The following is a 17,542-nucleotide window of genomic DNA, read 5'->3' on the forward strand; positions in this document are numbered from 1 at the left end:
GATCATTTTTTCTATAAAGTGTGTTCAACAAATCGGCCCTTTTCTCTATTTTAGGCAGAGAAGAACTTTGAAGAATTTAATGAAATGCTTACGCTAACTCTCAACTGGACAGAAAAAGCAGAGACGGTTGTTTCAGCCAACATGATGTGGAGTCCAGCCTCTCAGATGCAGGAGCAAATTAGAACCCATCAGGTTTTGACGCTCGCTTTATCCAGATCACAATTTCTCAGGATTTTCAGTAGCTGTTGGGGCAGAAATCTAACGATATTTTGTGATATATCTCAATCAGGCCTTATTACAACAGTGGCAAGACCTCCAAGGAGAGTTTGAGGGTCTGGTGGAGAGGGTGGGTCTGCTGGATGAGGTGGTCCAGACAGATGCTCTCCACCAGCAGGTGGCAGATCTGAGCAGACATGCTGAAGAGCTGCAGCAGAGAGCCAAAACAAGACTCCTGACACTACAGGATGCAGCCAAGGTAATTCACAACAATACATTACACACACTACATAAAAACTAATATAATGAGAACTTCGCAATGGGCAATGCATGTGCCCATTTGGGTTTGTAGTGTGCTGTGATTTGTCATGCTGAATGGAGTTATAGTCAAGTCTCAGTGTCTCGTATTCAGCTGTAAATAACACTATTATTTATAATTATTAATAAAAAAACCATTCTGATTTTAATGTAATTTTGTTTAAAAAAACTGCAATATCCCTGTTCTAGTCCCGGGGTTTTCAAAGTGGGGGCCGCAGCAAGTTGGCAGGAAAAAAGAAACGGAGTATAAAACGTAAAAATATTTATATTATTATGAGTATTGATATGAAATAGCATTATAATAATTTGTCGCATAGCCTATCTGAACATTATACTTTTTATGCTAATCTTTTAGAGATGCACCGATTGATCAGCTGGTGACCGGAATTCGCCGATTTTCACGTGAATGCACTCGGGTGCCGCATGATTAACATCGCGCAACATCAGCATCCCACTTGCACACGTGCACATGTAGGAACCCTCCGTTTCAGACCGCAAGCGTGAGCAGAGCTTTTCGGCGTGCATGTTAATCAATGAGTGCATTCACACCGCGAGCAGGAGCCTCGCGTGAGCAGCAGTGAAACGGGGGTTTCGGCGCCTATTTTTAATCTAAGTCTATTCTAAGTCTATTTTTGCTGCGCTGCTCATGCTCAATTAAGTGAAAGCACACTTTTGATTGACAAAATAAATATGATTTCACACAAACAGTGCCTAAAATGCACAGAATTTGCATGTCTAGTGTGTTTTAATAAGAACTGGAGTAGGCAATGTCAGAAAAGAAAATGAAGACTTACCCAAATAAAATTTACCCATGTAAACTTGTTTTTATTATTCAGTTTGGGTAAAAGTATATGGTGTTTTACTAAAAAAATAAAAATAAATAGGCTATAGAAAATAAATATTTGTGTGTGCTGTAAAGTGGTTATAAAAAATGAAATCGGAATCGGCTAAAATCTGTATCGGCAGGTCAAACTCAATGAAAATTGTAATCGGTGCATCTCTATAATCTTTCTGATTGTCTGGTATCAAACACCATCACATAATCTGATGTTCACCTAGATGTTTTATTTATTTATTTCTACATTTGCCGTAGTATTGTCGATGGGTTCAATAACACATCCCGCAAAAGGGGGGCCTTGGCCAGAACCTAGTGGTATTTGGGGGGCCTTGTCATGGAAAAGTTTGGGAACCCCTTTTCTAGTCTGCTACAAGCTTCAAGTCTGCTGTAAATTTAGAAAGGCATTGCCATCTAGTGGCAAATTAGATAAGTAGTATAATTCCTCATCATTCTGTATCTTCTTTGCTAGACTTAATTAGTCTGTTTATTAAATTGGTGTATGGGTACCACAGAGAATTACATTTACAAATTAAAAAAATAAACAAACACCCACATCAATCCTACAATTATAAAAAACAGAATAAAATATAATATTCAGATATTTTTAAACCACAACCCTCTGTCAGAATGTTTATTTTTAAACCACAACCTTCTAAACATCATCTAAACATCTTCAATGTGTGCTTCTTTTACCGAGATATATGAATAACAGACACACAGACAGATGTTTCTGTAATTTGTAGATAGATGTATGCGTGTCTGTGTATAGGCTACATTATATTTATATAACCTGTATATTATACGTGTGTGTGTACTGTATTTTTTTTTTATCGCGATTCATCGAATAATAATTTGACAGTATGTATGTGCAAAATCAGTTTTGTGTGTGTGTTTTTAGTAATTGTTGGTTTGGTGTGTTTGAGTGCTCATTGTTACAATTACACAGGAAAAGTTCAATGACATTTTTATTTGTGCATGGTTGAAAGCAAATACTGATACTGACATAATGACATACAATATATATGGAAAATTGAACTATATATTAACTATTGACAACTAACTACTTCTAAATTAACTACAATATTCAGAAGTAAACCGTGTTAGCTGACAGAATGTTTATTTTTAAACCACAACAACGGTGTGCTTCTTTTACCGATATTCAGTAGAAGATCCCAGTTTTTATCAAATTTGTCAGTGGAACTTATAATTTTTTTTAAATATCTATCTATAAATTACAGGAACGTTTGTCTGTGTGTCTGTCTGTCTGTTAATCACATATCTCTCGAACCGTTAGTCCGATGGATTTCAAACTTGACAGGTGTCTTGCTACGGGCACGAGTAAGTGCAGTGCAGAGTTTGACAATGTTTGGATTAGAAATGCAAAAGATATCGGTAAATATTAGAGATGCACCGATTACAATTTTCTAGGCTGATTCCGATTTCCGATTTTTCAGAATTTGACCTGCCGATACCGATTTTATCCAATTCCGATTTCATTTTTTCTAACCACTTTACAGCACACACAAATATTCTTTTCACATCCAATATCCAACTAAAAAAAAGTGTTCATTTCAAAAAGAAAATTAATTTTCTTTTCTGACATATACTCCAGTTCTTGTTAAAACACACCAGACATGCAAATTCTGTGCATTTTGGGCACTTTTGTGTGAAATCATATTTATTTTGTCCATCAAAAGTGTGCTTTCACTTTAATTGAGCGTAATTTAATTGAGGAGTGCAGCAAAACTAGACTCTGCACCGAAACCCGCGCTTCACCGCTGCTCCTGCTCGACGCTCACGCGCTGCTCCTGCTCCCGGTGTGAATGCACTCATTGATTAACATGCACGCAGGAAATAATACGCGCTGCTCACGTTTGCGGTGTGAAACGGCCGTAATTCACGAGGTTTCCTACATGTGCGTTCCGTGTGCACGTGTGATGCTGATGTTGCGCTATGTTAATCATGTGGCGCCCGAGTGCATTTGACCGGCAGAAAATCGGCATATGTCAGACTGACCGGCCGGTCGCCGATCATGGCCGAGCACGTGAAAATCGCCCAATTCCGGTCACCAGCCGATCAATCGGTGCATCTCTAGTAAATTTATCGGTAAAAGAAGCACACATTGAAGTTGTGGTTTAAAAATAAACATTCTGACATTCTGTCAGCTAAACATTAAGTCAGCTACACTGTTTACTTCTGAATATTGTAATTATTCAGAAGCAGTTAGTTGTCAGTAGTTAATATATAGTTCAATTTTTCATATTTATTGTATGTCATTATGTCAGTATCAGTATTTGCTTTCAACCATGCACAAATAAAAATAAATATAAATTTATTAAAAATAAACATTCTGACATTAGAGGGTTGTGGTTTAAAAATATCTGAATATTATATTTTATTCATGGCCATGATTTGTAGTAGCCTATTCACAAACTGTTTGCTCAAGCGTAGCGTTTTCTCGAGTTCACAGTGTAGCTGCTCCCTGAATCGTTGCGCTTATTCATTTGTGGATTTTAACTGATTATAGAGGGTTGTGGTTTAAAAATTGTGGTTTAAAAATAAACATTCTGTCAGCTAAACATTAAGTCAGCTACACTGTTTACTTCTGAAGTAAAAAAGTAGCGATTCTTTTCGAGAAATGTAGCGATTCTTTTCAAGGTTGTTGTTATACATTTATTACAATGTAATTATACATTTATTACAGTGTTATTATACATTTATTACAATGTAATTATACGTTTATTACAGTGTTATTATACATTTATTACAATGTAATTATACGTTTATTACAATGTAATTATACATTTATTACAGTGTTATTATACATTTATTACAATGTAATTATACGTTTATTACAATGTAATTATACATTACAGTGTTATTATACGTTTATTACAATGTAATTATACATTTATTACAGTGTTATTATACGTTTATTACAATGTAATTATACATTTATTACAGTGTTATTTTACATTTGTTACATTATTATTATTATACATTTGTTACATTATTATTACATTATTCTTTTTGAAAAAAGTAGCGATTCTTTTGGGAAAAAGTAGCGATTCTTTTTATTATACATTTATTACAATGTAATTATACATTTAATACAATGTAATTATACGTTTATTACAATGTAACTATACATAGTTTAAAAACTGTATAGAACTATGAAAAACTGTGTATAGAACTATGAAAAAGTAGCGATTCCTTTTTGAAAAAGTATTGATTCACTTTTAAAAAAGTAGCGATTTTTTTTTTTTTTTGAAAAAGTAGCGATTTAACTGAATCTGTAAGTCAGCTACACTGTTTAATTCTGAATATTATATTTTATTCTGGTGCGCTTAATGTTATCGTTTTCTCAGAGTTTAGGCTCCTGTGTAATAGTAGCATAGGCTATTCAGCAGCTCAAACATACCAAACCAACAATTACTAAAAACACACAAAAACTAATTTTGCACGAGCGTTGCACTAGTATATATAAAATACATAAAATCTTCTAAACACTGCTTTATCTTAACATTCTTTTATAGCTTTATCTTAAACCATACAATCAGTAATGTACAGAAAATTTGTGCCCATAAATTAGTCATCATAAATTACCTGGCTTAATGAATGTCATAACTATATAACTGGCATCAAGCCATGAAGAAATTGGTTTGTACTTCCATTTTTCATTAAAGAGTGGATAACTCCTCATTTTAAAATGTAAAGGTTTCAATACAATATGCCCTGTTCTTCATTTTCGTGTTTTTTTTAAACGTATTATATGACTCTGGCATACTTTATTCTGATTGGTCAATGGCAGTATTCTGGAGTCAAACATTTGTATATAATGCATACATTATAAAATTTTAGTATATAATTAACTTGTCTAAGGAAACCATTTTATAATTAGTATACTTATGCCATTACTGTTTCAGCTCAACTATAAAGCCATAGCTACTAATAGTTCTCAGCTCATGCTCTCTTCATTTTTGCACTCTTTAGAGCTACATTGATCTGGTTCTGAGCACCACTTTATACAAATGTAGGCCCACTTCGGCTGCTTGTATTCTCTGGGCTTATGTCTTGCCATTTAGCAGTTGTTCTCTGAAGTAAATTACAGAATTTTCAATAGTGCGATTATCTGTTTGTTTCATTTCATTCTGCTCAGTGACACCCTGGGAAAGTGTTTTGAATCCTATTTAAAGGTGCAGTGTGTAGATTTTAGCGGCATCTAGCGGTTCGGTTGCGAGTTGCACTAATGGCTCAGCCCACTGCTCACCCCTCCCTTTCGAAGAAGCTACGGTGGCTAAAACGGGACAAACATATTCTCTGCTGTCTGAGACAGCAGAGAATAGCCTAAGTAAGCCAAGTTTCTGTACTTTATAAGTCCATTATAAACCACATCATGGATAAAGTTTACAAAGCCATAGTCAGGTGAGGATCAAGGGTCTTATATAATATAATAATAGAAATCAGCTGATTGTCTCACGAACGTAACCAGCACATTCTCCCCACATAGCAAACCCATAATACAGCGAGGGAGAAGAACCACATGAAACTATGCAACTATATATTTTTTCTAACAGGGTAGTAAAAGTTTAGCTGGCTAATATGAGCTGTTATGCTGTAGGGTTGTGGCTGAGCTGGTCAAAGCGTAAAGCATTGTTTTATACTCGACGCGTCCGCATGAGCGCAAAGGTGCGCGCGGCAAAAATGACTTGATTGTAACAGCGCGCCTCCGCATCCCCTAGACACCATTTACTACACACAAATTAATAAATAATGATGAATAAAAATATTGGGTTTTTTCTCTGGTTTTGAAAACTCTTCGCGGTCGACTTAAAATACTTCCAAGATCGACTTGTCGACCGCGATCGACGGGTTGGTGATTCCTGTAACGTTACTGTTTTACGGTCAATAGTACTAATCAGCTGATTGTCAAAGCCATAACACAGCGAGGGAGAAGAACTAAGTTACATGAAATAATCCAACTACATATTTTACACCACTGACAAGGGAAAAGTCACTACTCACGGTGTCTATGGCTAGCTTCTAGCTTTCTGCGGCTTCTCTTTCAAGGTATGAACGAAAAGCGCTCTGTAGCGCTGTTTGTTCGCTGTCGGCTACGGTAGAAACATGACGTCACAATATGTCGACCTTGATAGAAGGGGGTGCCCGCGGTTATGTAGATATAAATGTCTCATTCTAAGGTAATAAAAACATAATGGTTAATAGCTGGGTTTCAGTCACGTGATTATGATGACGCGCGAAATTCAGATGGAGGGGAGGGAGTGAAGAGCGCAATGGACGAGATGGAGGAAAGTCCGTACTGTACTACTTTACACGCTATTACAAGAGAAAAATATAAACAAAAAATCAAACATATGTTGGACGTGATCCTTACGTTATGAAGAGGAGCGATTTTTCAACTGAATTGAAAGGTTTTCCTGCCATCGAGGCGGCAGATATCAGCAACTACCTCGTCTTACAGACATACTTTGACTTTACAAATTTCGGAAACGTTACACATTAACTTACACGTTACACAAACATAGCCACTTAAGTTGTATTAACTCACCTTTGACGAAGTGATCACTGCACACACAGGCATTTTCCCATTCGGCTCCTCCTGACCGCAGACGTAGGTTTGCAAGACTTTTTCCGGAGTTTTTCGGTCAGTTTCTTGCATTTTCCCCCCTTATGAACAACAACTTTCGGTACACGATAAAAACTCCTCGTGGTTTGATCGATTTAAGTAACCATAAACAACGCAAAACATAGGCATTTTGAGTTTGTTATAGTGCTTTCTAAATACAGCAAATCACTTCCTGCCCTCCATTTGCATTTCGCGCCATGGCAACGCAGTGGCGTGACGTCATATGAAAACAAGCTATTGAGTAGTTGTGAGATTGTGGTTAGGTCTCAGCAGCAGGAGGGATGTAGAGGTCAGTAAGCTGGGCTGAGTTGAGTGGGGGACGGAGGGGGGTGACTATTACATTACAGATATTTGTCTCTGTAAAGCCAACATGTTCAATTGGGATGAACAGGATGCGATTTGTGAAAAAAACAGAGGGGGGATGTTTTGAAAAAGTTTTATTCATAAAAATAAATCATGAGAACATGAACTTCATCACTGCATTTGCAGGAATTGTAAAATCTTTTTTCTTATTAACTCATGAAGTAGCCTAACGCAATATGTTTTACTCTAATAGCTTATATATGAACTGTGATCACGCACAACGAAAAACACGTAGCCTAAGGATTAAATCCCCCTCCCAGTACCATGGATAGTGCCACTCGGCTTGACATGTCAAAAGACTTATTTATGAATGGCAAAATTAAATGGCACAACGTAGTGTCAACTTAAACATAAATAGACTATAGTGTAGGCCTCATCATACTAGGAAAACAGTATTTTTCTGCTTTCCTGGGGGAAAATCCGCAGCTTTCCAGTGGGTGGTCCATTTCGAATTTTATTGTTCTATCGCACTGACAGTTCACATTACAGCGCTTTACTTAGTTTAGGCTAGGCTACTTCTATCAGTCTGCTGAACCATGGATTGATTGCAAAGTTAAACCATCCCAGTAGAAAAGTTGTACAACTGTTAAAGTAACACCGTTAACGTTACATCGCGATGCTGAGCTACAGTGAAATGATAGAAAAGACAGATGCATCATCTGTGTCAATTCGCGTCTACCGCGCCGCGCTAAACGCCTCCGACACACAGCTCTATTGCCCATTCTCGCAAGTGTTGATAGGCTATTACTTGTGAGGAGTAACCAATCAGATAGCGCCGTGCGCGGGACATTGAGCAAGTCTGCAGAGAGGTGATTACAGAGAGGCTGCGGCCGCTATTCCAGAGCCAGCCGAAGGAGCGCATTTTTAAAATAAAATTGACTTTAATCAAACCACGGACCCGTGATAAGTTTTGTGATCCGTCTCGCCACTATTGTAGTAGCACTGATCACTTTGAGGGGGGGGATAGATTTATCCCCACCGGGGATACAAATAATTAAGCAGAGGCAGGGATACTTTGACCAGAAAGGGGGAAATCCCACGCATCCCCCTCGGCAAATCGCACCCTGGGGATGAACATAATGATCCTACTGTGTGTCTTTCTATTTGTAGGACCTGGGGAGACTGGAGAGTGATGTGAAGAGCCTCCATCTGTCCATAGAGAGAGTCCAGGAGACTCTGGCTTCCCCTGATCTGGCTCGCCTCAGCCTCAGAGAACAGCTGGCTCAGAGACAGGTACACCGATCACTCTTACTAACTTCTACGAACATTCCTCTGATTTATCTAATGCATTTACTCTCTGATGAATATTCAGTCATTACATTCTGTACTGCATAGGGTAGTGTGGCCACATTCATACACTGCAAAAATAATTATTCTTAATTATTAGTTATTTTGTTATTCTTTTTTTCCAGTAAGGATCTTTATTATTAGAAAATATACATTGTATTAAGTTTATTTTCTTGTTTTATGCATAAATATAACAACATTTAGTTTATGGTTTATGCTTAAAACAAGAACGAAAAAGGTTGACAACAAGGTAGGCAAAAATAAACATATTGAAAAATATTCAAGTAACAAGTTTTGCTTCTCAAGTAAATTTATCTTGTTTTAAATTTGTATATGTTATGTAATATGGTATGTACAAATTATATAATATGTTTCCTAAGTAAAACAAAAAATAAAAATAAATAATGAAGAAAAAAACTTTTTTCTGACACAGAAATCAGATATTCTGATTTTATCACTGGTACCATCAAACTAATGATGAATATTTATTGCTCAGCTCCTGTTGTCAGAGATGGAGGGTCTCAAGCAGCAGGTGCAGGCTATGCAGATGTGTCAGAGCGCCCTCCGGCTGCCAGAGGATGTAATGGCTGCATTACCGCTATGTGTAACTGCACAGAGTCTTCAGCACGAAAGCAGCCATCTCCAACACAATACCATTCAACAGTGCAATATATTACAGGTATCTTGTCTACACACAGATTGCAACATATTCTGAGATGAAGATGTACTCATATTGATATTGATTTTTCAATTCAAGCTTTCACTCAAATGTTTATGCTGATATATAAAAAAGTTAGTTAGATTAGTTGTCTTTTTGGCCCCATTTTACATGTCTTAAATGTACAGTAGCATTAACCTATTTAATTCTAAAACTAAATTATGATTGTTTTTGATGCAAGAAACATATAACTGACATTATAAAGGGGCTTCAGTGGTAGATATAAAATGCTACAGAAGTGTCGAATTTGGCCACTTCAATGGATCTGCATGGTTTCATATAGCACAGTCATGGGATTCATCTGGGGTCGGCACTTGTGTTTTTAATGGCTCATCTCTCTTACATTCCCCCAGGAGGCCATGGTGCAGTATGAGCAATACGAACAGGAAGTCAGGAACCTACAGAGACTTATTGAAGAGGCACACCGTGTCATTCAGGACCGCCCTGTTGCCACAGGAAACATACATGAGCTTCAGACACAGATACAACATCATGAGGTGAGGAAGGACATCCTTCTTTCATACTTTTACTACTTTTATAGATTCTTAAGGCATAATTTTTATTTTTGAAATACTGTTTATTCACAAAAGCACTGGAATCTGTTATGATCATTCTTGCTTTGTGCATCAGTCAGTCAATCTCACAGTTCATTGCAGACATGTTGTCTTAGCTATTACTCACCTCGTTGCTTTGCTAGTTTACCTACATTGGACTGGAATGAGTCAGGCCATAAATTCCTAACGTGTTCTCAATGGGTGTAAGGTAGTTCTGCGATCTTTGACCTCAGTCTGTTTTGTCCTGAGAAACATCAGATTATTTCTTTCTCTCACGCCCTTTTGCCCTGTTTCTTTACATTTGCACACACAAACACATTCACACACATGAAGGCAAGTACGGCTACACTATTAATCAAATTGATATATGGCTTTGTGTGATCAAATCGCGAAGGTTGCGATTGTTAAGCGGCTCGGTTCACAGTAAATGCTGCTCCACACAAACTCATCTGTGCATCTGCTTTGAGTTTTTACGTGGTTTTCCGCCAACACAAAAGCTTGATGGGTTAACATTTGAAAATTAAGACATTCATAAATATTAGTATTGTAATTTTACAGTTGTAAGGATTTTTTATTATTATATAATTTTCTTAAATACTCTTTTTTTTACAGAAAAAATTTAAATAATTTTTTGTTTAATATTTTATTTAGGAATAATAATTTTAATAATAATTATTATTATCTATCCATTCTCCAAACAGCTTGTCTCTGTAGGGTCCTGGGGATGCTGTAGCCTATAATAATAATAATAATAATAATAGTTATTTTTTTTATTATTGTTATTTTTTATTGATATATATATATATATATATATATATATATATATATATATATATATATATATATATATATATATATATATATATATATATATGAAAAATTGTGCATCCCTACAAACAAGAACAGTCATCACATTTTAAGTCGCAATCATAATTTTTATTTTTTTTAAATCACAATTCTATTTTTTCCTCCATAATTCTGCAGCCCTAAAGACAAGAGTGTTTAAACACACCAAATAAAAATAAACCTAAACCTGTACTGAGTCTCACGTCCCCATGTTTTATTAGCACAGCTTGTTTTAGTTGGGGCGGCAGCTGTGGCTTTATTACCCAGGGTTATTTTCCTCTGCAGAGCCGAGTGCTGCAGCTGCAGCTTTCTCCCACATGACCTCATTATCAGAGACTGGCCTGTCTGTGTGTATTCGCGAAAGAATGACAGTTAGAGAGACAGAAAGAAGAGGAGGAGGAGGGAGAGGGAGAGGAGGAGGAGGGGGGGGGGCTCTGCAGGCCATACAAAATCTGCAATGTGAGCCCCCTTCCTCCGCTCTAAGTCTCTCGCCCAGTTCTTTTGTTTGTCAGGAAAACAGCTTCGGGATTGGTGGAAAGAGAGGAAGTGAAGGGAAGGAAGAAAAAAGCCCTCAATTCCTGTTCCCGTGGTCTTTGTGTGTGTGTGAGTTGGCCGGTTAGGGGGAGGAAGTGTTCTTCCTGGTTCTACTCCCCTCCCACTCTCTCCAGTTGGTCGAGCTCTGTGCCAATCACGTTCACCGTTACCCGAAGGCTTGGCTTGTCGGGCTTCTCCTACCGCTCTCTGATTGGCTGCTAGCTCAAAATGCCTCTGACTGAGCTATTGCTCGGCTGTGCTGTTTTTTTTATACTGCAAACAGACAGAGAGGGGGAATTTCTCAGCTCAGCTCGCCGGTGCCGCTCTCTGCGTTAACCCCCTTTTCACTCCTCATCTATGGGACTTAATCCAGGAACCATATGTTTGGACGTAACCCAGCTGCATGGACCTCAGTGGAATAATAATGTAATGTGTCATTGTGACAGGAACTGGCCCTGAAGATAAAAGGCTACCAGGAGCAGATCTCGGCCCTTAACTCCAAGTGTAAAATGTTGACTCTGAAAGCCAAGCATGCTACCATGCTGTTGACGGTCAGCGAGGTTGACGGCCTTTCAGACGGATTAGAGGAGCTGGAGGATGAGGAGGAAGAGATGCCCAAACACCCACCAACACACCCCTCTGTTGTCATGGTGAGTGATTTACACTTGTACACATGTTAGGACTGGGCCATGGGTCTCTTGTTTCTCCCACAGGGTTGTATGTGCCTTTGCATTGTGTATCCCTGCTGTTGTTTGTTACTGAAACAGGAAACAGGATGAGGGTGTTAGTTGGCCTTGACTTTGTCAACACTATTAGGAAATTTAAGTTGCCCTGCGTTGCATCAGTCATGATCAGGACCGGATTCCACATTAACCCGCCAACAGTTCAGCTCACGCTCCAGCTGTGTCGCTCAGTCCTTACAGACTTGCAGAGAAAGGAGTGTAGCTTTGCGGTACTTCAGCAGTCATTGGAGCTAGATCTAAATTTAGTCTAATGTTGGAGTGCTCTAGTGGTTCAGATTACTTTAGTTCGTGCTGGCAAGCACAATTCATTATCGTATGCCATCTTATTGTATTTTTACAGTGAGTCTGTGCATATCCTCGGCCCCATTTCCTGACCCGGTTCATTCTTTTATCATGACGAGAGGTCTGTGAAGGGCTTAGTCATGGCTACTCTTAACAAATGTGGTCTGTCTGTAATTCTCTGGTGCTGCTTTGCAGGGTCTTATTCAGCTTTTCTGCTTGAATCATTACTTCCTGTCAGATCCGTAGGGAATATACATTACTGCAGAAGTTTTGGGTCAAGAAATTCAGGATTTCTGTTTCAAATACATGATGACCTTTCTCACAGTATTCTCACAGTATGTATTAAACAGCACAACTGTTTTCAACATTGATGATAATAAGAAATTATTCTTGAGCACTAAATCAGCATATAAGAATGATTTCTGAAAGATCATGTGACATGAATTAACAAGAATTAATTAAATTTTTAACTGCAGTAATATTTCACAATATTACTGTTTTTACTCTATATTTGATTTTTTAAAAAGCAGCCTTTTTGAGCATATGAGACTTTAAATCTGGTTGACCCCAAAGTTTTGAATGATAGTATACTTTTTTCCAACTCTCTAATATTCTTCCTCTGGGTTTTTTCCCTTCTTCCTTTGGTGCTATACTCCTGTTCACTGTTGATGTATCTTTCTTTCTCTTTCTTCCTCTGTCTCTTTGGCTCTTTAATGATCAGATGACGGCAGGCCGTTGTCATACTCTTCTCTCCCCGGTCACAGAGGAGTCTGGTGAGGAGGGCACCAACAGTGAGGTCTCCTCTCCCCCCGCCTGCAGATCACCCTCACCTGAGCCTAACGCTGACACCTCTCAGGTATCCCGTGGCTCTAACCCATACCTCTCTAACACCTACCAACCTTATCACATTTAATCAACTTATCCCAGATCAGCCACTAACCCACTTTAACTCAGTTTGAACTTGACCAATTGATTTCTTACAGTAGCCACTGTTCTGTTCTTGATTTAAATATGAATCTGGCTTTTCACACTGTGCTTAAACTCGGGTTAACGTCATTCTAAACACCACTTGTAACCCCGGGTAAATTAATGTTCCACACTTTCAAACGTATGAATTTCAGGGTATGAATACCCAGGAGTAATTGTTTATCTCGGGTAAATTATGAGCAGTGTGAAACATGATTCTCTTCGCCCAGGGTTTAGAATGACCCATGGTTAAATATTTCAAGTGTGAAAAGCCCAAATGTTAGTCTGAAGGTTCCCAAGATCATGGAAAACCTGGAAATATCTGGGAATTTGAAAAATGGGACCGGTTTTCCCTTACCTTTTCTGGAATTGTAGAGGTGTTGTTAGGATTTTTTTTTTTTTTTTTTTTAAATACTTCTATCGTCTTTATTTGATGCTTTCAAAACATTTCTGTTTGTTTGAGCTTTCCAATCAACCCGAAACAGCAGCATTGAATTAAGAAAGGACTACCCTATTTGTCCAACTAAAGGCTCCGCTATACTCACTTCTTTTTCGTTCTTCACTTTGGGGTAAAAAGATGTTTGAAATATATGAGCAGTGTTATACTGTTAGCGAACATCCTGACACCGCACACGCTACTGAGAGCAGCTTTAGATGAATATGTAAATATGCGTGCTTTCCTTTCAATACAATAATCACACAGCAAAAATGACAGCAATGGGAAAACAAAAAAGAAAGAAATCTGATCATAGCGATGTGGATGTTTGCACAAGGTCGTCTGTGAGGGGCTGCCGCTTTACTTTCGTTTTATTGTTTGTTTATTTTGTCATTAAATTTATGTTTAACGTTCACTGGTTCCCGCCTCCTCCTTCCCTGAACTTGAACTTTGTTGCAGTGGGACTCTCTATTCTTCAGTTGACTTTCTTGAGGAACTTTATCTCTGATTTCATTCTGACTGTTTGTATAAACATACATCAGCCATGTAATGAACAGAGTTGACACACATTTGAACATGGCCTCAGGGAGTGACAACAATGTTTTGGTTAGCACAGATTTTTGATATGTTTAAGCATCTGGCAAACGCATGGTTAACCACTTCAGTGTGTGAAAAAAAAATTGCCATAATATTGTTACTAGGTACATGTGCAACATCTAAAAAATGCAGACACAAGAACACCTTAGTATCACTACTGTTTTCTTGTATTTTAATAGAACAAGCACAGTTTGGTTTATTATTCATGCATGCATGCACACACTCTCAGACACACTCATTGACGTAATTTTACGTCTTTTGTAGGGTTCAGGACGAGCTCCTTTATGTAGAGCTCCATTACAGGAGCTGTATGACCCCTCCATGGAGTCAGCTTCCTCAGCAAACCTGGACGACCTACAACGCTCATGGGAGACTTTGAAGAATGTGGTAAATATCCATAGATGTATCTCACATTACAAAATCCAAATCACTTCTTCATACGTTGGCTAGCATATATTTTTTTACAGATCAGTGAGAAGCAGAAGAGCCTATATGAAGCTCTGGAGAGGCAGCAGCACTATCAGGAGACCCTGCAATCCGTCTCCACAAAGATGGAGTCCATTGAGACCGCACTAAATGAGGGCTTAGAGCCAAGCAAGAGTCCTGAGAGCCAGATGGCCGCCCACCAGGTGAGAGAGACAGAGGATCAGATGAAGCAAGATGACCGCACTAAAGCTAGATCACATAAAAACTCAAGCCTACAGCTGGACTAGCGATACAAGCCAGAGGACAGAGTTACCCTCTAGATTACCAACTTCTCCTATGTCTAAAACTAATCTCTTACCTAGAAGTATCTTCCTTTCTGTGGCATGTAGCCTTTAATGTAACTTTATTGTTTACACTTAGAGCAAATCAACATACTAATGAAACCAGAGATTAATAGAAGCAATTTTATGATTGATGGTTGTTCTTCAGGCTCTGATGGATGAGATCCTAATGCTCCAGGATGAGATCAGTGCTCTGCAGGCCTGCTTCTCCCGGGAGCTGCAGATGGATGAGGACAGTTTGGAGGCAGATGCCGGAGACCAGCTGGCCCTGCAGTCAACCCTCACTGTACTGGGAGAGCGTATGGCCACCATCCACATGAAAGCCTCCGGAAAGCGACAACTTCTGGAGGTGAGCAGGAGTAATATCATGCAAAGTAATGGTGACGGCAAAAAATCTGCATTGTCTGGGGGTGGTGATGGCGCAGTGGATAAGACACATGCCTTTGGTGTGAGAGACCTGGGTTTGAATCCACTGTGAGAGACCAATGTGTCCCTGAGCAAGACACTTAACCCCTAGTTGCTCCAGAGGCGTTCGGCCTCTGACATATATAGAAATTGTAAGTCGCTTTGGATAAAAGCGTCAGCTAAATGTAAATGTCTGTTAAAAAAGGATTGTAGTAGATTATTCTGGTTATTTTACGCACTGTTGTTAAGCACATACTGGTCATTTCAAATTGTCATGTGTGTCCTAGTAGTAGTTATTTTAGTCTTTTGATTTAACTATCAGCACATCTCTCTGATTAAAAACCAATAATTACAGATCATAAACCAAATGACAGGCAAGCCTAAACATATTTCCAGGAAGCATAATTAAAGAATACTGAACAAACTGGAAGTATGTTTTCACACTTGTTTTTCAGCAATGGCAATAGTTGTGAGTTTTGTCTGCTTTAAAAAATATGATTAGAAAGCTTCTCCCACTTTACACTGACTAATTTGGCTTGAGAAGAACCAACAAGAAACAACTTATTACATACCCTTGCTTTTAGCATATTCAATGTTGTGCATTCTCTGACCCGCAGGAGCGATTGAGCGAGCAGTTAGAAGAACAGAGGCAGGAACAAGCGCTACAGCGTTACCATAGTGAAGCAGAGGAGCTTGACAACTGGCTGCTCAGCACACGTGCCACACTGAGCTCCACTCTTCAGCCACAACCACAGGACATGGATATGGAGGAACAGCTGATCGACTGCCAGGTGAGAGACTAGGCGTGGGAAATAGAAGAAAAAAACATGCCACAATATTCCTAAATGTTGGTTGATAACAGTGTGAATCATGATATAGATATTTTTTATGGGAAAATGAACTGAAATGAAAAAATTATTGTTCTTTTGACCTTGTATGATTGTGGACACTTTTTTGTTCACACCTTTTGAATTGAACTACTGAAAAGTCATGTGCACTGCAAAGAAACAACTCTCAATTTACAAATAATTATAAATATACTGATTATTTGTTTAATTTGTCCTATAGTGCATTTTCAATGCAAACAATGAGGCTTCATTCTTTTTTGGGTTGAAAAAGCATTTATTTTATTTCATTTCATTATTTCATTTCAGATAACCAATTTCATAGTTTCAGAGCATTTTTAGAAAAGTCAGATCTGAGTTGTTATGGCAAAATTTGAGTTATGTAAAATTCATTATAGATTTTCTCTAGCATGTAAACAATCAATTCATCAGATTCTGGTGGCTAATCATCTCTGAAGTCACTAGAGTGGGCCGCAGTAAATCTGCTTAGCTGTGTCGGTTTTGTCCCATTCTGTTGGTCATTAGGATTAGGGGCTTCTTCTTCCCTGCAGTCGTGGGACGTCCCACAGTGCATGTCTGCATTTCTTCAAGGAGACACACACATACACACACATGTCTTTTGTGTTGTAATTAGAGGGCTGTAGGGATCAAGTTAACCTTTAACCTGAGAGTTAGACTCTTTGTGATAAGTCAGGGTGGCCCTGACCTTTAGCTTACTGCAGTGGATGTTTGCTCATTTCTCACTAGTGAATGCCACAGGCTGTCTCCTCTATTGACCAGCATTCAGTTCCAGCTACCCTGCAGACCCATCCCTATCTATTCAAAATGTAGATTTTTAAAAATGTCTTTTATTGTTTCAATTGTTAGTAGTACACTCATTTCTGTGGACTAGTGTGCATGTAGTATGATAGAGACATAGATGTCTGAAGACTCGGTTAAGCAGCTTAAGAAGATTATCAGTCACTGCTTACACACGTCTCCTGTTTACGTATTTTTTTACACACCTTCTGTTGTGTTTTTTGCATGCGGGGTGTTTGACCCATATCTGACACATTATCTTTATGGTAACTCCTGAAAGTATTGTTACTTGAATTTACAATGGTAGCACCTAAAATAGAACTTTGTCTTAAAACATGTGGTTCTGAATCAAACAACAAACTAAAAAGATATTTTACCAAAC

At 38.3% G+C, this 17,542-nt stretch overlaps 1 protein-coding gene across 1 annotated transcript in view; it reads left to right on the forward strand.

The window, feature by feature from the left end:
• syne1a (spectrin repeat containing, nuclear envelope 1a) overlaps window positions 1-17,542 on the forward strand; it is a 128,363-nt gene that overhangs the window by 77,830 nt on the left and 32,991 nt on the right. The window contains exons 86-96 of the mRNA XM_056259933.1: window positions 55-192; window positions 290-475; window positions 8,493-8,615; window positions 9,166-9,348; window positions 9,741-9,884; window positions 11,768-11,971; window positions 13,068-13,202; window positions 14,610-14,732; window positions 14,813-14,974; window positions 15,261-15,461; window positions 16,135-16,308. Coding sequence (XP_056115908.1) covers window positions 55-192; window positions 290-475; window positions 8,493-8,615; window positions 9,166-9,348; window positions 9,741-9,884; window positions 11,768-11,971; window positions 13,068-13,202; window positions 14,610-14,732; window positions 14,813-14,974; window positions 15,261-15,461; window positions 16,135-16,308 — 1,773 coding nt within the window. The remainder of the gene's footprint in view (window positions 1-54; window positions 193-289; window positions 476-8,492; window positions 8,616-9,165; window positions 9,349-9,740; window positions 9,885-11,767; window positions 11,972-13,067; window positions 13,203-14,609; window positions 14,733-14,812; window positions 14,975-15,260; window positions 15,462-16,134; window positions 16,309-17,542) is intronic.

The sequence above is a fragment of the Rhinichthys klamathensis genome, unplaced genomic scaffold (genome assembly GCF_029890125.1).
Source record: "Rhinichthys klamathensis goyatoka isolate OS25496 unplaced genomic scaffold, OSU_Roscu_1.1 h1tg000170l_1, whole genome shotgun sequence".
In the NCBI taxonomy this organism is placed as follows: Eukaryota; Metazoa; Chordata; class Actinopteri; order Cypriniformes; family Leuciscidae; genus Rhinichthys; species Rhinichthys klamathensis.